Genomic DNA, 22,995 nt, shown 5'->3' with positions numbered 1-22,995 from the left:
CACAGGCTGTGAAAGAGAGAGCAGGCAGGTATGTGGGGGGAGGAGACACTGATGGGAAAAAAAAACCAGTGGAAAACATCAGTGAAGGTTTGGTAGAAAATCAGACAAGCCTCTGACACACTTCTGTTTCAAGTGTGGGTGAATACACATGTTAGAGCGTGATACATCTTATTCTTTTTACATTATTCAGTATGTGTGTGAAACAGTCGGCCTTTGATTCCTCATTCATTTCACTTATTCAGGCTTTCTCACTCACTATGAGGATCTGCAAGTGAATCCCAACACATTGAAGGATTAAAACAAATTTTTAAGCTTCAAAAGTATGAGGAAATGAATTTAAAGGAAATGAAATTATTTTCAAATATTTAGCAAAGTGTCCTAGTTAACTCCAGAGTATCTCATTTCACCCACTTTGACCTCAGTCTGTCTCTAGAAATTATTCATCAGTCACTTGCCCTTTAATTGTCTGCTTTCTCAGTTCTACTAACTGCATGCTCGTGTCCACAGATTTCAGTGAAATACTGAGTTAGCACTCACGCAATTCACTTAAAGGGTTTACTACAGTGCTCACAATTTTTTTAATTCTAAATCTGACTTGAATGCTGCATCAGTGTATCACACACAAGCCATATGAGTGAGCAGCACAACGCTACAGCGATTGATGTCACAGTTACGTGGTCTGTGCTCCTCATATCTCTGAGAGTGAAGGTCTCACAATTGTTGCTAAGGACCGGTTTCCACACAAGACCACTTGAGCCTCAGTTGTGTGCCATGCAGCTTTAATGCATGGATACTAAAGCCTGTGTGGCATGTTCCTCATCCATCTTGCTCTGTCAGCCCACACTGTATAGATTTTTGTTGTCCTATTCTATAGTCTATTGTGTTGTGATTCACAGTAGATTTGGCTGCTATGTTTTTTACAGCACTGTCACATAATGCAACTGTACAACTAAAAGCAAAAGCATAAAAGTGACATAGTAAATAATAAACAAAGGTGGAGATAAGCATTCACATTTGAGAAGCTAAAATTAGTGAATTTTTGCTTTATAAATGTCACACTATGTTACTTTGGAAAAACAAACAATCTTCCCTATACAGATGAAAAATCAAGCCACAGGCAATGCAGTGTACCCTTACTTAGTTCAATACACTGAACAGTTAAGCTGCTTTCTCGTATGACCAGTAGCTTATGGTGGCTAATGTTGGCAAACTGTTACACTATGAATTAGAATTGGATATTATACCACAACTGCTGCCATTGCTATTTAGCAAAGGTTAGGCTTATTTGCTTTCTTGCTTAGCATTAGATAAGATTGATACCGCTCTCATATTATATATATTCTACATTAAAAAGCACCAGCAGCTTGTTAGCTTAGTTTAGCACAAAGACTGGAAAAGGCTAGATATTTACAGTAATGTAATATCTAATAAACAGTATATAACATGTTTATTAGTGAGCTTTACAGGCCCTGGTAGATACATTTACAGGGCCAGGCTAGCTGATACTGTTTGTAGTTTTTATGCTAAGCTAAGTTAGCCAGCTGCTGGCAGTAGCTTCAACATTTTATTGGACATATATCTGAGTAACATATTCATATAACTCTTGGTAAGAAAGCCAAAAATCATGTTCCCCAAAGTATACAACTATTGTTTTAAATAAATAAATATAAATACAACCAGCAGCTTGTTAGCATAGGTTAGCATAAAGACTGGAAACAAGAGGAAACAGCTGGTACTGGAGGTAGGTTTATGCTAACTGTTCAGATGTTACAGTAATATAAATTGTTTAATCTTTTGGCAAGAAAATAAACAAGCACATTTCCCAAAATGTTAAAATACTTCCTTTAACTAAATAATTAATTCTCTAAAGCATTGATTTACTTTCTGTACATTAACTAATCAATCAATGTTTCGGGCAAAAACGGACAACCACAGAATAAAAGACCACAGTGTAATAAGTCAACAATTAATTTTTATTTTATCGAGTTTATACGATTTTGGTTCTGTAGCAACCTACTGGATAATTCTAATGAAGTGCAATTGTACTCAAGCCGGTTACAGTTGAGAGCAATGACAGGCACACGTTTTGTGCAAATTTAACAGCATTGGAACGGCTCCTACATTTACACAGCAAAAATACATGCCAGAGGAAAACAATACTAAATCAGTTAACATCGACAATAGTTAGGAAGACATCCCTCAAAAACAATCCAAGCTAACACGTGTGAGATACACATTTCACCCATAGCTGGAATATGGGAGCAAACAGCTGAGTAAACACTCAGCCTTTACGCACAGCAAGAAATGTGTGGTGTTATCTAACTCCATGGACTAAATCTCTCCAATCTGCCCTCCCAATGTACACATTCCATCAACACCCAGACACTGTGCATTGCCATTTCAAACTAATTATACTGACATAACAAAATGAAAAGCCAAAATCAGTGTGCTAGACAAAAGGTACACCTGCTTACTGTTGCTTTAGAAAGTCCCAACATCGAATGCTTTGTCTTTCCTGTGTGTCTGGCAGTACTGGCAATGCAAAAATAAATGCTGGGGATAATGCAACTTGAAAGAATCACAAGCCACATAAGACGACACAACCATCTGATACACACGGGTGTTGGTAGCCTTGTTAGAGTTGACTGCAGATGTTTCTATCTAAATCACCTTCCTAATGCTGCTTTATAGCAATTACTGGGACAAGACACACATCGGCTCAGTCCAATATCTACATACTCAAAAGTGAAAGTTAAATAATGCAAATTATTCAGCTCCAAGATGAGTCTACATTTGTGTCTGACAGTTAAAGAAATTGTGGTTATTATCCTCCAAACATGCAGAAACACAGGATTATAAGACTGAAATCTATGTAGGTAAGTTGGGAGATTTTGGTAACCGGTCTGTAGTGTTATTACTCTGACATTACAGGCTAAGGTCTGTGTATGTGAGCTTTTATTTGCTCTGTCGTTCTTCACAGTGAAAATTTCAGCACTGACAAACTAAACAACCCCAGAAATGCTTGCACTGGTTTGTGTTGGTTCCAAAATGTCAAGTGTGTTGGATGTTGTGACATCTTTTCTGAAAACGGCTGCTAAAATTTCCCTTCTGCTGGGGATTTGCTTTAAATCCAAATTCAAAACAATAAAGGTTTTGTATATGAATCTCCAGACAACATAATTCCTGAAGATTAGTGGGACAGCGGTAATAACTGAACTCATGCTGTCAGGTTAAAGTATGTTCTTGCAGTGAAGTAACTCATTGTGTGAATAGAGCCTGACAATTTTGCTCCATTAACCAACTTCTTTTCATGATCACAGGTTGGAATCTTGATAACGAATTGTTAAACTGGTGCACGCAGTATGATTTTACCATCTAAACCGACAGATGGAGTCTCATAACAGGGTCTGGCAATGCCACTTGTGAAGGAAAGCAGATGCACCACTACATTCTACAGCTTTCCTTTATTATACAATCAAGGGCCACGTTGAAGTCTTTTACAACCTAGAATTTAACAGCATCAACAAAAACTACTTCAGTTGCATTCAAATGGCAACTATTGAAAAGTAAACTTACTGTAACATACATATTAAATAGTGTATAGTCCATGCAATTGCGCACGGCCGGTTTTGCATCATTATGGTATGTCGTTATTAGTGTATGGGAGACATCAGCCACCAGTGCATTTCCGATACAGGTTCAGGGAGAAAAACTCCTCAATACCCATCAGAAACTTCTCAGCCAGACTTGAAGAGCAAGATGGCCACTTGGCCCAAGTAGAAGTAAATGAAATGCTTTGTCTCGTGGGTGACGTAGCTGCCGAAGTTCCTCCCGACGATGCAGTGCCAGGTGGGGTTGTACTTCTTGTCAAACTCCTGAAAAAAAAAGCCCAAAAGAAGAAAATGAATCCACTCTAAATCAAAATCGGAGGCTGCAGTTTACAAATGCTGCCTTACATATAACGACCAAAGCCATAACTACCATATAGGATACAGAGCTCAATCATCTTCTATTTTTAATACCTATTCATCTGCCAATTATTTTCTCTATAAATCATTAATTATTTCAGGTATAAAATGTCAGAAAATTGTGAACATTTTCTAATTTCCCAGAATCCAAACTGAAATCTTATAAGTGCTTGTGTTATTCAACCAACCGTCTAAAACAACTAAAACCTTACACCAACTGGTGTTTTCTGTGCTGGTTACAGTGTTTTTAGACTCAGTATACTTAGACTTAACTCCTGTGAAATAAAATGCATAACTATCAACATTAATAAATAAATATGGTAAACTTTATTGTGCCCGGGATCAAATTTCACAAATTAAAATAAACAGAGGATTCAAAAGGAATTTGTTAGATATGTCTTATTATTACATTTTTTATTAATTTTCCCTTCGAAGGTTTTTACTATTTCAGTGATATCATTTTCTTTTTTGTGACTACTTGTCTCTAATCATTTAACTTTTTATATTTGTATTGTCTTACTAGTTTGTCGGTCTCCTGTGAAGCCGTGTGAATTGTCCAAACCTTTATTAAAGGTGCTGCACAAATAAAATGTGATGTGTGGTCCTCATGTTGGGAAACTCAGTAAACATAAAATCTGAAAAATCCCAAATATGTGAGAGGAAAAACTGTAGAGAACCTCGTTTTGGTGTCAAAATGTCAGAAGTATGGTTGTACTTTCGGGGGACTCATGGGCTCATGAACTCACAGCAATAAAAAAAAATCCTGGCTACGGCCCTGATCATAAGAGCCTAGTCTCCACACTGACCAAAAATAGATCAGAGAATAAAAAAGGCTGTGAATCGGCAGATCATGTGCCACTGATGTAAGCTCAGGGAGCTCTTCTTGGATCCATCCATGCACCCGTCCTGTCTCACCTTCTTGATGTAAGCTGCAATGTCCTTCTCTATGTTGTACTTCTCCATGGCCTGAGTGGCACAGTCCACGGCGTCCTGCTGCATGTCCTCGGACATGTCTGCGTTCTTGATCACAGCTTTCCTGTCGGTCATGGTTGAGGATGATGATGATGCCTGCTATGGGAAGGAAGGTGCACGTTCACTCAGACGTACTGCACTGAAAATTAACACCGCACGTGGTGATGGGGATGGTTTAGGCCAGCCGGATCATCTCAAACATCAGTCATACGCAGAAGATTGGCCATTTGGCACAGCGTTTTCTATCATTTGCACTGATTCATAATCATAACTTATGCTTATGTATTTCTATTTATATTCTTAACTGGACGATGACTTGAGCGTTGCATAGATTGGCTGCGAAACTTGATACAGGTGGAGTTAAATTACTTGGCTTAAATCACTTTGCGATAAAAGCAGCTTCTGCATCAGGACACCAAAAGTATCGAAATGTATCTAGTTTATTATCTGTTCAAGCAAAAATACGCCTTCAGTTAACCATGCCAACACAGTACATATGTCTGAGCAGTCGAAATGAATTAAGACATACAGTAAAAGCTCACCATCACAAGAGAAACTCGAATCAGAAATATGTCAAGACATATAAGTCAATCTTTTTTTCACGTTAGGAAATCTGCAACTCACCTTTTCTTCAGCCGTCTGAAAACACTTCTTTGCAAATATGTGTTTCGCCCAGCCACGGGGGGGGAAGGTTTAGATGATGCTGCGGCTAATTGCTTTTTAAAGATTTACACAATAAGCATGTAGGTAGGTTGGCTCTCTGCTGTGCTCTCTCCAGCGAGCTCCCCGCCCCTCTGCTGCATGCTGCACTCTGCCATTGGCTGGGCCGCAGCCTCCCCGCGTGTTGCAAGCGTTTTTCTCCAGCTCCTGTCTGCCGGCATCTTATTTCATCCCACAATGCATCATTCACGGTATACACCACTGACTGTGGGCTAAAAGGAAACGAGACCTTGGCCGCAGGTAGGTATCACTTGGCTGTGAGTACGGGCTTTTTCATCAGTCACCGTCACAGCCGAGGGACACTGTAGCTTTGAATACTCAACATAAATGCTATAATTGTGTTATTGTATATTTCCTGTCATCTACATAAGATATTTTGAGGAGAAAAACAGCCTTACTAGCTGATCTGTTGCTCAGCTGGTTGCAGCTTTACTAATAAATTATTCCTTTTGGTTTAAAGTCTGGTAGAAGCAATGCACTGGGTTGTAGCTTCAGTTACACCAAGGAAGATGGCTTTAATAAATAGTTTATACATGCCCAGTTGTCACATAAATGATATTTGGGTTTATGTTTTAAATAATCACAAACTATGGTGTCCTTGTTTGAAAGTGTTTTATTGAAAATGCTAAGAGAAAAAAGTAAGATTAAGCAAAATAAAACATACAAACTACTCCCAAATAAAACCCCTTCCCAACCGCCCCAATTTTTAATTAATTCCTTCATACCAGGCATCTACGATTCCATCCTTTGATCCAACTTCCTGGTCCTCAGTTTCGTTTTCTTGTAAAATAAAGCCATTATCACTGAAAAACTTTAAAAGATAGGCAGGGGGGGAGGGCCTACTAGGGAAAAAAAAGTTGCTCTGGGACTCCCCCGTTATTTAGTTCTGAAATCAACTCATTTGAATCCTGGAAAACTGATCCCGTTCCGAGCATCCATCCTTGCCTATCCCTTCCCTAATCGATCCACTCATCCAGCTCCAAGGATTGGGATCCACTGAGCCACTCCTCCAATCAAAACCTTGAAATACCAGGAAGAAAATCAGAGGCAGACCGTTAGAATAAAATGTCAAAATTTTTGGGCCTAATTTTTTTTCCATGTTGAGCACTCATGTCAGACCAAGAAAAAAAATGCCACAAAATCTATCGCTCCCTGAAGTTAAAACATTTGAGGACATTTACGTTAGAAGTGGGACGCTTTTTCAACAAAGTAGTGATTCAGAATTTTTACATTTGACAGCAAAGATGTTACACTTACATCACAACACTTGATCTAGGACTGCTTATTCTGTCACAGGCCAGAGTAGCATGTTAAAAATTTCATATATATAACAAAGTACAGCACATATGGCTTTGTTAAATATGACATGCATGATATGGCAACTGATCAAAACGTTCAATTTATGGAATATGAAGCGTACCATTGCCTCGACCTGTTTGCTCCTCAATTAGATGTCCTATCCTGACCATACAAATGAAATGTGCTCCACAATGGTTTTATTCCAAATCACTTTAATCCTTCTCTTCAGATGTCTAAAGGAAGACACAAGGGTAAAATACAGTTAAGCATTGGGCTCCCCGTCCAAACAGCCCACCCCACATATCCAATGAGAGAAGCTAACTTTAAAAAAAAAAAACAAAAACAAAAACAAAACTCAATTTTCAATACTTGCAAAAACATTGAGTGCAATTTATGACAACCCAACGTTTTTGAAGTTCAACACAGCACAATTTCTAATGTTGCAAAAATTGAGGACAAGAAAAAGAGAGAGGGAGAAAACAAGAGGACAAAGCAGGTGGAGAGAGTGGGGAAAGGGTGACGGAGGGGGAAGGAGGGAGGGGGTACATCTACATACCAAGATCATCCACAAGGACATCAGGACATGAAATGCAAAAATTAAAAATCAATAGCTGACATCTGGAGGAACTCATAAGAGGTAAAAACAGGGGGGTATACATCAAAAGGGCAAAACATCAGTGGTAGAAATGTTTAGGAACGGGAGCGAGAGCGGCTGTGACGAGGCGAGTAGCGGGGCGATCCTCTGCCACGGCCACGGGAATTGCTGCGGCTGCGGCTGGCGCTGCGACTGCGGCTCCTGCTCCGGCTGCCACGGCTGCGGGAGCGTGATCTTCCGTAACTTGGGCTGCGGGGACCGTCTAATTTCACACGAATGTAAGCAGTCTCTCCCTGGCGGACACAAGAGAACTTGACATTGAAAAGACAACATTCCTGCCTATGGTGCAAATGCCATAGATGGAAATGAGGGCCAGGTGTGCGTCAAAATATGTGACATTTCCTCACAGTACTCACCTCGACACAGCAAAGAAACACTATCCATGACAGTTACAATCAAATCAGTACACATACCTCATGTGAGCGGAATTTGGTGTTGTCCAGCTTTCGAACGGCATAGGTCATGTCCTCTTTGCGCACAAACTCTACAACCCCGGTTCCATCTCTGAAAACGTCGGCGTAGCACACGTCGCCTGCCTCACGCATGTGGTCCTTGAGGTCCTGCCAGCTGCCGCTCTGAGGGAGCCCTAAAAGACGGGATGAAAATCATGTTAGCTGACATGTGGTGAATGTGCAGACACTCCAACACTTGTTAGAGCTGCATGACTAATTTGTCTCCCTAAATGGTAGCTGTGAGATTTAGTGATGCAGGGATTTCAGTTCACATTATTGCTGAGGTCTGCTTAAGTCAACAATATTCGTATTATGCCAGTAATGTTGTGCGCATCTCATTTGAACTTATTAAGGATTGTAGCTATGTTATACTGTGTGGTATTTATTGCTGATGTGCATTGTACTATTGCATCAACTATCATGATACTCAGTCACTGAACCCTTAAAGAATAAATACCAAAATCCTCTCATTTCAGCTTCTCAAATGTAATTTCAGATTTTCTTAGTCTTCTGTGATGGTAAACTGAGTTGTTTCTAGGTTGGTTGTTTTGATAACAAGATAAACAAGACATTCTCAGACTGTCAACAAATCAACTGCAGCCTACTATTGAGCATATTTAAGATGTGGTATATATAAAATTTAAATAAAATGTTCTACCTCTATGGTTTCTTTTAACATCTGGCTGGGGACAGTAGATGAAAATTTGCATTTGTGCACATTAGATTTGATGGATAGATATTTAAAATATTTAACTTATTGTTCTAAATGGAGAACACACTGAACCTGGAGCTCAACTCTGCAATGTTTACTGCACAAAGACCTTGCCTCTAGAAGTTGCACTCAAAAGAGAAGCCCTCATCATACAAGCAAAACAATAACAGCTATCTAGGGAACAGTATTCTATAATAACAACCGCTTTCCTGTAACATATTCTAATAAATAACTGATTAGTTTGCTTACCCGACACAATGACCCTGTACTCGGAGCGTCTGGATGGAGGCCCATATCTGCCCCTGGGAGCTCCACCGATCCCTCCAAAACCGCCTCTGGAGCCCCTGCCGCTCCGAGGGAATTCCACACGCAGTCTGTAGCCGTCATAGTCATAACCATCGCGTCCATAGACCGCATCATCGGCGTCCCTGTTAATAAAACAGCGCGGTTTAAGTATTTACACACGGAGGGTTTTGAAGTTCAAGATTTACATGCAAAGAAAATGCGGGCACAGACGGCGTCAGCCATGATAGCGGCTAACGTTATCTGGTTTCCTAATCCGCCTTGCAAGCGTGCACGTAACTAAAGTCACTTAGCTTATTTTTTTCAAGCAGGGAAAATATCGGTGCATTTCGATAAACAGCCGTTGCAAAGAAAGCAAGCTGGCGCCAATTACATGTCGTACAAGCAAGCGCAAGGTTGCGAACATTGACGGGACTTGTCTACAATACAGAAACAAAGCAAAGTGGGTGTTCGTGTTAACATTAAGAGCGCAACGAAACAGACGCTCACAAACTATTGTTTTCGAGATAAGCCGGGTTTCTACGCGGAACAAGTGAAACATAAAGTTGAAACCGAAAGAGCACACACCACGTTTCGTTACGAGAACAAGGTGTAGGGCGTCCAGGGTATAGTCTGAGCCCGTGATCAATGTGTTAGCACACGCGTTAGTTAGCCACACAATGGCGCTGCCTTCGGCCTAGCAAGCTAAGCATCAGCTAGCTCCTTACCTCGGGTCTTCGAACTCAATAAAGGCGAAAGGCGGGCCCCCTCTCCGGTTCTTCAGGTCGATGTCTCGAATTGTTCCGTATTTGTAGAACACGTCCTCCACGTCTTTGGTGCGAATATCAGGGGGGAGATTTCCCACATAAATTCGGCAGTCGTTGTTCCCAGCGGGGCCTCGCACAACACCCGACATCGCTGCTAACAGCTCGCTACTTAAGCTAACGGTTGGTCGCTGACAAGATACTAAACGGATGACGGAGCCACACTGAGATCAGACTCCACACGCTTGCAAGTCGTCGAACGGAGGGGAGAAACAAATTAAAGTCGTCTTCGGAGACGATCTGCGGTATCTTTTCTATGTGGACAATACTCTCGACGCGGAGTCTGTTACTCCTGTTTTTTCTTCAGGAACCGCGCTCCTTTACCGAGGCATTCATCAACACCGGAAACACTGCAGCCACAACGGACGCATCCGCCACATGAAATAGTCCGCCAATCCACCAGGTGCAGTAATAACAGTCATTTCTTTGATGATTTCATCAGCCAGGTCAAAATTTTCACACACTCACACACACACACATATATATATATATAGTATGTGCGCTACATATTCAGAATTATATGTATACAGTTTAGATACGACTCGTATATTTTGTACCTGCATTTTTTAATTAGAAACAGTTAGGAAGCCCATTGCCCATCAACAATTTATTTATTTAGTCCTCTTGATCAGAAACACAAGGTGTATGCGTCTATTAGTTATCTAACACTTTAGGAAAAAAGTTTATTATTCCATATATCTGAAGATTTGATATGGGATTACTGTATTTTTTAAATTAGTCAAGGGGAGGCATTTCATTTCACTCAGCAAACTGGATGTTGCTTTCATTGCTCTCTTATTTTATTCTCTTCTGCTTCACCCAGGGGTTTGTTATGACCAGTTTTCACAGTCATTTGAAGGCTATAACTTTTTGTTATATCTTGTTACATCAACATAGATTAGGGACTACAGATGAAAAAAGTACTCAGCTCTTGTACTTAAGTAAGAGTGGCAATACCTCAATGCAGAAATACTGTGTTACAAGTAAAAACTCTGCATTCAAAATGTTACTTGAGTAAAAGTATAAAGGTGGCTAATTCAATAATATACTGTGTCTTATATCACTGAATTATAATCATTGATAGATTAATGTACGTATACGTACAAAGGTATAAAGGTATTGCTGTGTAGCTCAATCTGTAATAATACATCATAATATATAATATTTGATGATTATAGTTTATAAAATCTACAAAGTAACCTAAGCTTAACCTAAGAGTAAATGTAGTGGAGTAAAAAGTATGACGTTATTTCTCTGAAACGTAGTTGAGTGGAGGCAGAAAGCATCATAAAGTGTCATCCTCAGATATGTGGAGTAATAATCCATTTATTTCTGAAAATATGTGATCATTTTCATAGCATGTTCGAGGTCTAAAGAAATAAAGTTTGTTGCCAGTGGACCATTAATCCATCTCTATTTCGGATGTTTCTTATATAGTATAGAAAAAAAATTTGATTTACTGTGGTTTGGTCTATGGACCAATCATATAACTTTTGATTAACACAAAACACAATATCCACACCAGATTTTACCTGAACACTGTTTTATTGCTTGAATGCTTACATTTGAACTATGTTTATTAAGACTTTAAGACACAGAGAATACTCTTGAGAATGTTAGTGCACATAAAATCACACTGAGTTGTATTTTATCGTTGTGCTGAGTGTACTTTTTTGCCCAGGGACTGCAGGTGAAAATTAGCTTGAGGCTAATTCTGGTGCAATATTTCTAATTGTGCATGGTCACTGCTAAATAAATAGCAAAACTAAATCCACACGCTCACACGCACAGAGAAGCTTTGCACACCTTGAATATACTTCCACATAATATTTGGGGGATTCTACTTCAGAAATTCAGCCATACAAACTAATATCATTGTTCTGCAGCCAAGGTTCAATTTGCTTACTGCACATGGCAAGTTAGTTTGTAAATGCAGGATTTTAAAGCTTCAGTTATGGCGCTGTCACATTTAAGAGCATAGTGCACACATTTAACAAAAACATCTTTCATTCAATACATGCATTAGAAATATCCAAGGCCATGTTCTGATTGTCCTGTTGTTGTCAAGGCAAGAAAACACACTGTCATTTGTTTTCATGTAACATCATCATGAGTGTTAGTATTCTGAAATACTGTACCTAGTATCATTACAATTACAATTCATTTCCAAATTGTCTTGTTATGGTGATGAAAGAACATAATGCTAAATGAAATATGGCTTGTCATGCTATTCAGTATGCATGACAGGATCCATAAGTGCGCTGGTTGGCATCACCGTAGTTATCACCACCAGTGTACTTCCCCTGACAAGCCAGACTGTTCGCCTGTGGACATAGAGAGATATTGAACAAGCAAACCAACACAAGACAGGAAACAAACTCTGGTTTGTGGTAAATATAAGTACCTCTGCTCTCTTGATAAACTGCTCAGTGGCGACTTTCTCGTTCTCTTTATGTCCTCTCCAGGCTCTGAGCGCAGACGCCTGCAGGGCTCGTCCAAAGGAGAACGTCAGGACCCAGGGTTTGGCCAGAGGGCAGTTGTTGATGGCATTGAGGTGGACAGAGGCCTCCTCCTCACTCTGACCGCCTGAGAGAAAAGCCACTCCTGCAGGGAATGGAAAATATACCGTCATTCTACTTAAGATTTCACATATTTGTTGTGTGAAATCCCCTCCAGACACGACAGCGTTTCGGGCTTACCTGTGACCGCCGGGGGAACGGTGCGGCGCAAGGCGGTGAGAGTCGCCATAGCAACCTCCTCTGGGCTGTACTTAGTGGGACAGCTGTGTCCAGGGGTCACCATGTTGGGTTTGAGGAGACTGCCCTCCAGGTACACGTGGTGGTCCGACATGGCTTTGTACACTGCAGCCAGCACCTGTAATCCACACATAGTTTCACCAAACAGACGGCAGAATTCTTTCTCCCCTCCTCTCTGTCTCACTTCTTACTCTTGTCGTAACAATGTCACACACCTGTGCACATGCAACACATAAGAGAAAAGATAACCCACCTTCTCAGTGACGTACTGGCAGCGTTTCAGGTCGTGATCTCCGTCAGGCAAAATCTCCGGCTCTATGATGGGCACAATACCATGCTGGCCGAGAGAGGAAGCATTATCAGAACAATACAGGACCATAACACCACAAAGACGTATAGACAAGATGTGCTGAGTCCTGACCTGCTGGCAGATACTAGAGTAGCGTGCAAGAACATTAGCATTTTCTGTGATAGCCAGTCTGGATGGATTGGTCTCACTGATTTTGAGCACGCAGCGCCACTTTGCAAAGATGGCTCCATCCTTTTTATACTGTGCGCAGCGCTCTGACAATCCATCCAGCCCTATGGTAGAGGTTTAAAAAAATTGTCTTGTAGTGGGAATATCTATGAATGAAATAGTTATGATCAGCAGAGAGCTGTTTTTGTCTGACCCTGTGTGGTGGTCTCTCCACATGTTCCTGCCAGGGGGACAACACCCTTGTCAACCTGAGTAATAAGGGATAGAGAAGTTACAACAATGTTAAGGTCTTGTACATAGAAACAACTAATAATTAGTTGAGAATTTATTATCATAAGGTTTTCTTTAAAAATCAAATTATCATTAAAGTTGGTACAAACTGTCACACCTTGACGCCGACCAGGATTCCCCTGTCCCTGATCATTTTGACAAAGGGTACTCCGTTATCAGAGTGCTGGTACAGCGTCTCGTGGAAGAAGATGACCCCTCCGATGCAGCTGTTGATGCGATCGTCTGCACTGAAGAGAATCTGCCGGTACTGTCTGCGGTTCTCCTCTGTGTTCTCCACCCCGACCTGGGCCAGCCGCTTAGCCATGCTGCCTGCAGTCAACATGTTGTAGGTGATGTTAATATCTGTACATGTGCAGTTTTTGGACTGACTTTATCAAAGGCAGAACTGATTGTGATTGTTTAAGTTCAGGATTTACAGCATACAGTGTTTACAGCAGTTTAAAGAAAAGAAAGAAACCAGGTTGCTACAGACCCACAGACTCATCAGCAGCCAGGATGCCCTTCCCAGGAGAAACTATGCGTAGAGCGGTCTCATGTAGCTCCCTCTTCTGCGCCTCGGAGAGTGTGGTGAACTGGTGCGTCATTCCTGACTGACTGTCCTACAGCCTTTGGTAGAAGATGTGACCTTATGATTGTATTATTCACACATTAACAATGGGAAAAAACAGCTCCAGCTCTCTCTTTCTCAAATGAAGAAGAGCTACTTTAAGGTTTAACTATGGCTGTGGCAACAAGCTGGTCCTTTAAGCCATTGTCTCAGCAGGGTTGTACTGAGTGCTTAACCAGCTGAAGCATCAGCTTGTACAGATGCAGGTCTAGAAACATGGAAGCTGTTTTAGCATGAAAGCCAACCATAAGACTTTGAGTGCACAATTATTTGATAAAGGAATGAAAAGATAGATTATTTTAACTTTCTTTAATTGCAAATCTACAATTAAACCAAACCATAATTCATCAAAAATATTAAGATACAAGTCTTTTTTGATTCCCAAAGGTGATATTCACATGCTATAGTAGCACAAGAAACAGGCGGAAGAGGTAGGAAATAGATACAACCATGGCATAAAAAATTATTTAAAAGACAAATTAACTAAGACATTTTTTATGTTGTAAAATATTTTTTTAGAGTCACTCAAAGAAAAAAAAGACATCTTTGCTGTAAATGTAAGTTGGATTCCCCATGCTGTCTCCATTGTTCTGTTGAAATAAGCTTGCTAACAGCTACACTGTAACAGTTAATAACCAGATACAGGTGCATACAGATTTACCCCCTAAAATACCCACTATTTTTTTTTTTTTTTAAACGCACCTGAGGTAAGTCTACAAAAACAGCAGTATAAGATCTTACCTGACAGAAAGTGAAATCAAATGTGTCCTGTCCGCTGATGTGACGAACACTGACGGACCCTGTCAGCCAGCTCTAGTTTGTATCCAGCTCAAGTGTGTCACACCTCATAAGCCAACACCCCTGGGCGGGGCTTGTACGCCCACCTTTGCCCCATATAAATGAGAAAATCTTGATGATTCACTGTTCTATTTAAATACGGCAATAGTTTTTTTTTGTGCAGCTGCTTCTTTTTCACCCTGATGTGGCAATTTTTTTAGTATCTTCACTCACTTTACAACAACAAACTCAATCTAGTGCCTTTAAATGCGCAGTGCCTAACTGGACGGCCATTTTGCAACTTAAACTTTGTTTTAACCATGCCTGCTTAAGTCTATATTCAGGCTGATTATTAAAAAATGGTGTATTCTGTCAGTACCCTTTACGCCTATACCAACCTAATTTAAGCGTTTAACCATACCCTGTGGCGTGCTATTTTTATTTTAATTAGTAAAAATGTGCCCAGAGGAAGGTTTCAAGTCTCCTGATAATATGGTCCTCACCCTCGAATTCACAGGGGTGTTTGAGTCTCAGAGCAATTCATGCTCTCGGTGGCTTCTTTTGTGAGCTTTAAACTGTAAAGAAAATGATGGAACGTTTCAGAAATAGAAATCATTTCCAGGTTCCAGTCAATGTAAATGAACATGGTAATATGGCCCAAATTAGATCATAATGAGGTCAGCTAAATCATTTCCATTTTGAAGAGGGAATTTTCCACTTTTTTCCCCTTTTGTATCATGTACATGTTGCATTGGCTGCGAGTTGAAAGTGTACAAATGCAGAAACTTATTTCACATAAAGTGTGAGTTAATGTTTGTTGTAAGGTGCAAACGCAGAGACATTAAACAAGCCTGTATCGTTAGCTTAACAGAAGTATTTCAGCCTTTTGAATTTAGTCGTGATTAGCTGACGAGGTTGACTTATGTTGATCTGTATCATTGCAGTACAAGCTACATTCAAAAAAACTGCATGTTTTCTGTTGTGTGGTGTCTTATGTAATTTTACTGTTTGGTCAGACTCTGCGGGACGGCTCACCGGCATTTCTGGGGACTCCTCTCTTCACTATTGTGGGTCAGTGTGCCTCTGAAACTAGATATGGGTCACTGGACTGCCTGCCACTATACAGCTACAACACAGACATGATGGACCTGTCTAAGACAAGGGCCTGAGAGGGAATTCAATGTCAGGAGGCAGCGTGAGGAGGAGCCGGTGCACTCCCATTCAGGAGATACAGTTTAAAATAGATACAGGACTTCAAGAAGTACAGCAATTATACATGGCTGCCTCCATCGGGACTCAAGATTTTTTTTTCTCTGTTACCTAATTAAAAACATTTAATGATGATACTTTATCTGGTCCTCAATTTTCATTCCTATTAAAGTTGTCCTCGATGGGTTTGCGAGTACTCCTCTAAATAGGTCAACCCAAGGCTGAAAGTTGGCCATAATGTATCCAGGTGTGACATCCATATGATAACCGCTTTAAAATGACTGTAAGACTCATCTGCTTAACACAGGTATCTCTGATCCAACAGAGCCATTTAATACAGTTGAACAGTATGACAACAATATAAATGTGATATTTGGAGGTTTGTGTAAGTTCAATTCATGTTTGTTTATTGATGGATTTCTAGATGTGAAGACAGAGGATGCCTTATTGGCTTAATAGCCTCACCAGTCATGAAATTGCAGGTGTTGAATTGTCAATTTTTTCCAAGCACTTTAAGGATTTCTCATCCACAGTGGCATTAAAGTTGAGACTAAACGGACCCTGCAATGGGAATGTTTTGTCAGTGTAAACTTGTAAGTCAACCTCTTTAAAATGCTCAGGAAAAATGTGAATTTGAACATCTACTATTTCTCTGTATGATATGATTAAAAACTCCAGAGTAGCTATTGAGAGGACCTTAGGGCAACATAGTTTTGTCAGCTGCAACTGACGTTTTGTACAGTACGTATATGCTACATATAAAAGAAAAAAAAAAACATCATGTGAGGTTATTCTGTAGAGGAGATGTCTGAAGCTTCTGAACATTTAAATGATAATCTGTTAGTCTTCACAGAACATGAGAGTCATGTCAAGTTTATTGTGAACATTTAACATATAACTGAGTATAATCACTCAGACTAATGGACACTGATTCAGTGACACTGAATGAAGGTGAACCTTAAATATCCCAGTATTGTTTGATTGGATAATGATAACACTTTTGGTAATATCAAATAATATTATCAAAATAACAAACACAGTTAAATGCAACAATATGAAAATCAAAGATACATAAAACTTAAAGAACACTTGAGAGTATAAAATGTTTGCTTACAAAAGCAAAGTTTTATTAAAAAATCTAATAATAAAATCTGTCTTTTGAGGTTTTAATAAAATTACAATACTGTAAGAAAACAACAAATGATCAAAATAATTAAGTTATAATCTGTCCTGTATCAACAATAAAAATTCAGCAGAACATGGCCGAGCGTAGAACCCATTTGGCTGCAGGACTAACAAATCTGTCAGTAGTGTATATACAAATATATATAAATATATATAAACTTGTATCACATACTGTCTGCATATAGACAACATAAGGTAGGGTAACCTGGGAGGCAAAACCCAGGGGAAAAATATTCATCAAGCCTCACTGCACCACCAGCTGCTCCTTAGGCTCATTGCTTTGACGACACAGAAATAACTGAAGGTAACTGAGATAAGATATCAACATTTTTCTCAGCTGGACAGTGGGACAGCAATGTTCAGACAAACTTCAGTAACTTCAGTTTCTATTATCTAGTCAGAGTTTCTGTATTCAGGCACAGAAACACAGTCCAGTCTCAAGCTTTACAAGACTGCTCTGTAGCTCGGCTCAGGTCCATGTTGGCCAAAGTAGGAGACACTTCAGTGGGAGTCACGGGAGAATGAAGGATTTTTTCACAGTCAAAGTTATCGAAGTAGTCTAACGAAAGGCCTCTCATTGCTTTGGCAGCCCAGTCGGGATGAGACCTGAGCTTGAGGATGAACTCAACGGGCGTCTTTTGGAGGATTTGAGAGTCGAACGAAGTGCCACGAAAGAAGGGCTGCATCTGGAAACACTCCAGATTACGAAGGCGGTTCACCGGACTCTTACACAAAAGCTGCACCAGTTAAAAGGGAAACAGATGAGATTATGAGTACGTTCATTCAAAGGGGTCAAGCTGTATAAATTAGAGAGAGGAGAATCACATTTACAAACCTCAGTTAGCAGTAAGGTCAGAGCAGAGCTGAAGGTGTTGGGTAGAACGTAAAGAAACTCTCTGACCTTCTTCAACATGGAGCTGTGGTCTGGCTCTGCAGCGACTGGAAACTAAGCGCACAAAGACATGCTCAGACAAGTGTATACAAACCACAATGACCAATAACTGACACAGTGCCACATCTGTAGCTGACAAATATTGGTTTTGTACACCCTCACCTGTCCTGTCACCAGTGAGAACAGCATAACGCCGAGAGACCACCAGTCAGCAGCGTGGTTATATGGGCCGCCACTTAAAACTTCAGGGGCTGTTCAGACAAAAGAGGAAAAACAGAGATGATAAAAATGTCAGGATGATAAATCTACACAAACACAGAGAGTAAAAAGTGGGAATGACAAAGAGAAATGTCAAAAGCTGCAACATTGGAGAGCAAAAAAAACAAAACAAAACAAAACAACATCACTGTTTTAAGGAAAAGTCTCGGTCAGAAAACCCAAAGCAGCTTTATGTAAAGTACATCACAGGTGCATCACATTCTTAACTGGGTCAACTGAATCCAATGGGAGCAACACACAGGTGGGGCTCTAATGGTGATGCAGCTGTAAACAAAGACAGGGCCTCAATACAATCAGCCAATAGAGACAAAACTGCTGGAGTGAACCAATACACGGAACACTGGAGCTCAAATGGCCACAAGTGATAATGTCCCTCAAGAGAGAATATTCCCTCGACGTCCATATTGCAATCATTAGTCCAAAATCTCACCCATGTAATGGATCGTCCCACATATTGTAAACGCCTGTCCTCCTCGTTTCAGGCGGCGTGAGAGTCCAAAATCAGACAATCGAAGGTGACCTGCATAATGGCAAAACACACACTGAAACTAGTTATATATACTATTCTCAGGCAGATATTTTCAGTTTTGATTTTAGGTGCCTTGCTACGAATGACATTTTATTTATTAATTAATCAGGTGTATTTAGATCTTTTTTTCAGTTCAGTGGCTAGGCTAGCTCCTGAGCTACTGGCCTGCTATTATTCCTATTAGGATATGTGTTAGTTTGTGCAGTTTTACTGCTGTTGTGGCAATTTGTAACCTGTCTTGTCTTTTGTTATTTGTCATTGTGCATGGGTGACCACACTGCTGAGGATTAATAAAGTTAAATAATTTACTCTCATCTAATGATCGCAGACCCTTTAATTGTATTAATTTAATTGTAAAGCCAGAAGTCAAACATATAGACAAGCATTACCTTGATCACTTAGAAGAATGTTCTCCATCTGAAAGAGCAGTGAAATGATTATCAGCAAAAGTCATAAATATATTATGGAAATATGTTTTATTAGACTAAAGATGTCACACATAAAAATCATACCTTTACGTCTCTGTGCATGATCCCCAAGTCATGTAGGAATCCTAAAAATAACAAACAGAAGACAGAAATCACACACACTCTTTTCAATGCAAGTCGATACTAAAAGTAAATACGATGAACTCTATGGTGGTGGTGAACGTCTGGTTAACACTAACCCAGCGCACTGCCAAGCTCTGCTGCAAAGAGCCGAACCTCATCCTCCCCAAAGTGGCCCCTCAGTAACCAGTAAGTGTACAAATCTCCAACGCCACAATAGTCGCACACTGCAGAGGACGAGACAAACAGATGCTACTAAGTTAACGCAGGGCGGCATTTGTCTGGGATAAAATATCAGAAATGAGGAAACCAGAACGAAGACAAAAGGAAATAAAAAGGTTTGCTCATCCCACTGTTGCTGGGGAAAGGAGGAAGTAAGGAATGAAGTTAAACATACACATGCTGTTTGTTCTGCTGAGTTTTATTTTGGAAACCTCTTTGTCAATACATTTAACTGAAAGAAAAATAATGGATACATATAAAATTATGATCGTGGTCTGTTAAAACTGTGAACTCGTGCAGGCAGTGCGGCAGCTGCAGCCACACTGAGCTTTACCCAGCACTCTCATTAGATGGCAGTGTACCTCTTCAATATCCAGTGCAGAGATTTGTGATCAAACTTGAGGATGCATGGCTATGGACTCTCTATTGTGTGTCTCTATGTGAGGGTGGGGGTGGCAGGCTAAGGATAGTAGAGGGGTAGAGGGTCGAACTGTGCCATTGATATTATTTATTAACTCACTAATGAAGAGGTTGCGCTGCGTCTGCCAGCAGTCCTGCAGATTGTGGATAAATGGGTGTTTGAGCTGCCGCTGCAAAGCAACAGTCACCACACACACACACACACACACACACATACACACACATGCACAGAGTGACAGTGAGTATAACAGTGAAAGATGGACAGGGAATTTCCTATATTCCAGATGATAGCATGTAAAAAACTTGTTTATGGACATAAGCTACGTCGTATATCTCACTGTCGTTGTTGGAGGTTTGATTGTAGCCCTAAAGACACTGAAACACATGCACTGGATATACAAAGTGAGTCAGTAATTTTGTACTTTGTGAACTTGACTATACATTCACTGAGCACTTTATTAGGAACACCATACTAGCAGCTTCAGTTTTTCATGGTATAGATTCCACAATGATGTTGGAAATATTTCTTGGAGATTCTGGTTCACGTTAACGTGAATGCATCACATAATTTCTCCAGATTATCAGCTCTACATCCCAGTGTGGTTCTACGGACATTTTTTGTTTTTGAGATCATATTTTTTTCCCCCATTCTGATGTTTGACCGGGAGCATTAACTGAAGCTCCTGACCTGTATCTGGCGTGACTTTCTGTGCTGCACTGCTGCCACATGATTGCCTGATCAGATGACTGCATGAATAAACAGGTGTTCCAAATAAAGTGTACCTTAAGTCATTCAGTGAAGAGCCCCAACATATACTGCACAACTGTAAAAAAAAAAAAAAAGGTAATTCAGTAAGGAAAAGGAGAGTAATCAGTCTATTTATGTGACCAACAAACCAAAAAAGAAAAAATCATGAATCATATTTCAGAGGCTGGAATTAGCAAGTATTTGATGCTTTTACTTGAAAAATGTTTAACAGTGTATCAAAATAAAAGCTGATTAATTCTTTGCAATCTATCTTAAGGTACCTTTTTCCACAACTGAAAATTTTTGTGATATACCTGAATGATGACTTCCTCTTTTGACTGCTGCAACACTCCACGCTTCAAGATCTCTGACTTTGGTAGAACCTACACAACGATGAAAATGATTACACAAAACAATATTTTACATTCATAAAGTATAATGTTGCTATAGTGCAGATTACCTCTGAACTAACCTTAACAGCGTAGGTGCTCTCACTGAAAACATCCTTCACTTTCACAATGGGTCCATACGACCCTTTAGCTATGAAGCCCAGGATCTGTGAGCACAGACGTACAGTTATCTCTCTCCTTGTTGAACTGCAGCATCTGCCCTAAAGATCAATTCTCTCTAACAGTCAAGAGTACCTGGAAATGGTCTCGTTCAGGACATTTACGGTGTGGGAACTCAGGCAGAAAGGCAGAGATGAAAGCCTGAGGAGTCCTCTCAGTGTCTGATGTCTCGCCGTTGTCCTCTGGGGGCAGCAGGAGTTTGGGGACGGCCAGTCTGTCGACCTGTCCCGCCGGCCGAGAAAATACAGCAGAGTGTCCCAGTCTGTGTGCGATGGAGACCCCCACGTTTGAGAGGAAACCATGACTGAGTCGACGTGGGGCAGCTGACCCTTCTCTCTAGATATAGTGGGAAAAGGATAATAAAAAATAAAAACTTAAAATCGGGGGGTAACTAAGTACATTTACTCAAGTACTGTACTTAAATGCAAAATTGAGGTACTAACCTAAGCTTACATAACAAAATTTAATTGACATTCAAGTACATATACACAAATAAGACTGTACAAACACTACATATACATTCATGAATACACTGGTACCACTTTCTGAAAAGCCACCATTTCTGAAGTGTTTATAAGCTGTAATGTGTATTACATCATTTCCTGATGCTTTATAGATCAGCCATTAATGACAGCAACTTTTTCGTTGCCAGGTTTCTCCAGCATGACACTTCTTGTCTTTGAATCTATTTAATTCATTAGTGAGACCTCTGTGTTTCTGCTGGAAACTGCTGCAGGACATTTGGACAAAAATCAGTTTATAAACTGTTGACTAATGCTTTATCAGAGAGTGGTAACACAAACACTTAGGTTTTCGAACACACCATAAAGACAAAGTAATCGACACATTTTCCAAAGCTTTTGATTCCTGAAGCAAATTTAATCTGCAGTTATTTCTGCCAGTGCTCTACAACCATCGATTGACCCTCATGCTGCAGGTCGGAAGGAAGGTCAGTGACCACTTAAGGGCTAATCAATAGCTTTATTTTAAAAAAAGACCTCGCTGTGATTCAGTGAACCAGCCCAAAGGTCTCATATCATGGATACTTTACTGCTTTTTAAAACACTAAGAAGTGGACAAGCAGCGTCGCCAATGCGTGGATTTTCACATTACAAAGTAAACGCTACACATGAGCAGTTCTCTGGTACTGTTGCAGGCATTTCCCCTTCTATTTGGTATTTTTACCCTTTAGCTCACTAGCATGGTCACAGCATGTAAATTAGTCCAGAGTGACTGACTCACCTTACTGCTTTTACTGATGTCGCTGCCCATCACATCCTCGAGGGGTAAACAAACCAAAGTATTTCACTCAAACGTGAGTAGAAAAGTGACAATTTCAGCTCTTCCTCTCGCGTCTTTATTTTTGTTTCAGAGATGCACAGTCCCGGTGTAGGCCATCACAGCGCTTTACATCCACGTGTTCGTGTGTTTTCTGTGTGTGTGTGTGTGTCATAAGGAGAGAGAAAATGTTTGCAGCCTGTTTGCAGAGAGTCATCCAGCCCGGGCACAGACTCGATTCCGCTCCAGTTAAAGCTGTCAGATTAATGATCGAGCATCCCGACGTTGCCCGAACTTACAGCGACCCTCCCCCCCTTTTATTT

At 40.3% G+C, this 22,995-nt stretch overlaps 4 protein-coding genes across 6 annotated transcripts; all 4 read right to left on the bottom strand.

The window, feature by feature from the left end:
- Window positions 1-1,952: 1,952 nt before the first annotated feature.
- On the bottom strand, window positions 1,953-5,742 carry dynll2a (dynein, light chain, LC8-type 2a). 2 transcript variants are annotated; one of them, XM_018665395.2, is made up of 3 exons: window positions 5,565-5,742; window positions 4,884-5,036; window positions 1,953-3,875 (listed from the first exon to the last, which is right to left on the bottom strand). In XM_018665395.2, exons 2-3 carry the CDS (start codon window positions 5,013-5,015, stop codon window positions 3,738-3,740), a joined length of 270 nt encoding a protein of 89 aa, XP_018520911.1. In that variant the 5' UTR covers window positions 5,016-5,036; window positions 5,565-5,742; the 3' UTR covers window positions 1,953-3,737. The 2 variants fall into 2 exon arrangements, with proteins under 2 accessions (XP_018520911.1, XP_018520910.1); XM_018665394.2 differs by having other exon boundaries at window positions 4,884-5,039; window positions 5,565-5,739.
- Window positions 5,743-6,255: 513 nt separating this feature from the next.
- On the bottom strand, window positions 6,256-10,212 carry srsf1a (serine and arginine rich splicing factor 1a). 2 transcript variants are annotated; one of them, XR_001959948.2, is made up of 5 exons: window positions 9,789-10,212; window positions 9,028-9,206; window positions 8,028-8,200; window positions 7,081-7,847; window positions 6,256-6,680 (listed from the first exon to the last, which is right to left on the bottom strand). XR_001959948.2 is itself a non-coding variant. In XM_018665393.2 (4 exons), exons 1-4 carry the CDS (start codon window positions 9,974-9,976, stop codon window positions 7,650-7,652), a joined length of 738 nt encoding a protein of 245 aa, XP_018520909.1. In that variant the 5' UTR covers window positions 9,977-10,212; the 3' UTR covers window positions 6,256-7,649. The 2 variants fall into 2 exon arrangements, 1 of the variants encoding a protein (XP_018520909.1); XM_018665393.2 differs by having other exon boundaries at window positions 6,256-7,847.
- A 1,198-nt stretch (window positions 10,213-11,410) lies between these two features.
- aldoca (aldolase C, fructose-bisphosphate, a) lies at window positions 11,411-16,107 on the bottom strand. Its single transcript, XM_018665412.2, has 9 exons — window positions 14,758-16,107; window positions 13,882-14,015; window positions 13,507-13,718; window positions 13,312-13,366; window positions 13,062-13,222; window positions 12,894-12,977; window positions 12,584-12,758; window positions 12,289-12,488; window positions 11,411-12,208 (listed from the first exon to the last, which is right to left on the bottom strand). Exons 2-9 carry the CDS (start codon window positions 13,991-13,993, stop codon window positions 12,116-12,118), a joined length of 1,092 nt encoding a protein of 363 aa, XP_018520928.1. The 5' UTR covers window positions 13,994-14,015; window positions 14,758-16,107; the 3' UTR covers window positions 11,411-12,115.
- Window positions 16,108-17,348: 1,241 nt separating this feature from the next.
- rskra (ribosomal protein S6 kinase related a) lies at window positions 17,349-22,666 on the bottom strand. Its single transcript, XM_018665389.2, has 12 exons — window positions 22,637-22,666; window positions 21,470-21,730; window positions 21,298-21,381; window positions 21,140-21,208; window positions 20,178-20,247; window positions 19,555-19,662; window positions 19,400-19,440; window positions 19,277-19,304; window positions 18,789-18,878; window positions 18,242-18,330; window positions 18,023-18,133; window positions 17,349-17,924 (listed from the first exon to the last, which is right to left on the bottom strand). The coding sequence occupies exons 1-12, from the start codon at window positions 22,664-22,666 to the stop codon at window positions 17,625-17,627; spliced, it is 1,281 nt and encodes a 426-aa protein (XP_018520905.1). The 3' UTR covers window positions 17,349-17,624.
- Between the last annotated feature and the right edge of the window lie 329 nt (window positions 22,667-22,995).

Source organism: Lates calcarifer, linkage group LG21, assembly GCF_001640805.2.
Source record: "Lates calcarifer isolate ASB-BC8 linkage group LG21, TLL_Latcal_v3, whole genome shotgun sequence".
Taxonomy (NCBI): domain Eukaryota; kingdom Metazoa; phylum Chordata; class Actinopteri; family Centropomidae; genus Lates; species Lates calcarifer.
The sequence above is the reverse complement of the archived record's forward strand: the minus strand, read 5'-3'. Positions and strand labels throughout refer to the sequence as shown.

What these genes read in the sequence shown, in the direction of transcription:
- aldoca (XM_018665412.2), bottom strand. Translation starts at nt 13,993, where the DNA reads ATGACGCACCAGTTCACCACACTCTCCGAGGCGCAGAAGAGGGAGCTA. An exon ending in TGGAGAGACCACCACACAGG is followed by an intron (nt 13,223 to 13,311) that starts GTCAGACAAAAA and finishes CCTCTACCATAG; the next exon opens with GGCTGGATGGATTGTCAGAG. An exon ending in GCCAGTACGTCACTGAGAAG is followed by an intron (nt 12,759 to 12,893) that starts GTGGGTTATCTT and finishes TGTGGATTACAG; the next exon opens with GTGCTGGCTGCAGTGTACAA.
- dynll2a (XM_018665395.2), bottom strand. Translation starts at nt 5,015, where the DNA reads ATGACCGACAGGAAAGCTGTGATCAAGAACGCAGACATGTCCGAGGAC. An exon ending in TTGCAGCTTACATCAAGAAG is followed by an intron (nt 3,876 to 4,883) that starts GTGAGACAGGAC and finishes TTTTTTTTTCAG; the next exon opens with GAGTTTGACAAGAAGTACAA.
- rskra (XM_018665389.2), bottom strand. Translation starts at nt 22,666, where the DNA reads ATGGGCAGCGACATCAGTAAAAGCAGTAAG. An exon ending in AGAGCACCTACGCTGTTAAG is followed by an intron (nt 21,209 to 21,297) that starts GTTAGTTCAGAG and finishes ATCGTTGTGTAG; the next exon opens with GTTCTACCAAAGTCAGAGAT. An exon ending in GCAGCGCAACCTCTTCATTA is followed by an intron (nt 19,663 to 20,177) that starts GTGAGTTAATAA and finishes CGTCCTCTGCAG; the next exon opens with TGTGCGACTATTGTGGCGTT.
- srsf1a (XM_018665393.2), bottom strand. Translation starts at nt 9,976, where the DNA reads ATGTCGGGTGTTGTGCGAGGCCCCGCTGGGAACAACGACTGCCGAATT. An exon ending in ATTGAGTTCGAAGACCCGAG is followed by an intron (nt 9,207 to 9,788) that starts GTAAGGAGCTAG and finishes TTTTATTAACAG; the next exon opens with GGACGCCGATGATGCGGTCT. An exon ending in CCAAATTCCGCTCACATGAG is followed by an intron (nt 7,848 to 8,027) that starts GTATGTGTACTG and finishes TGTGTCCGCCAG; the next exon opens with GGAGAGACTGCTTACATTCG.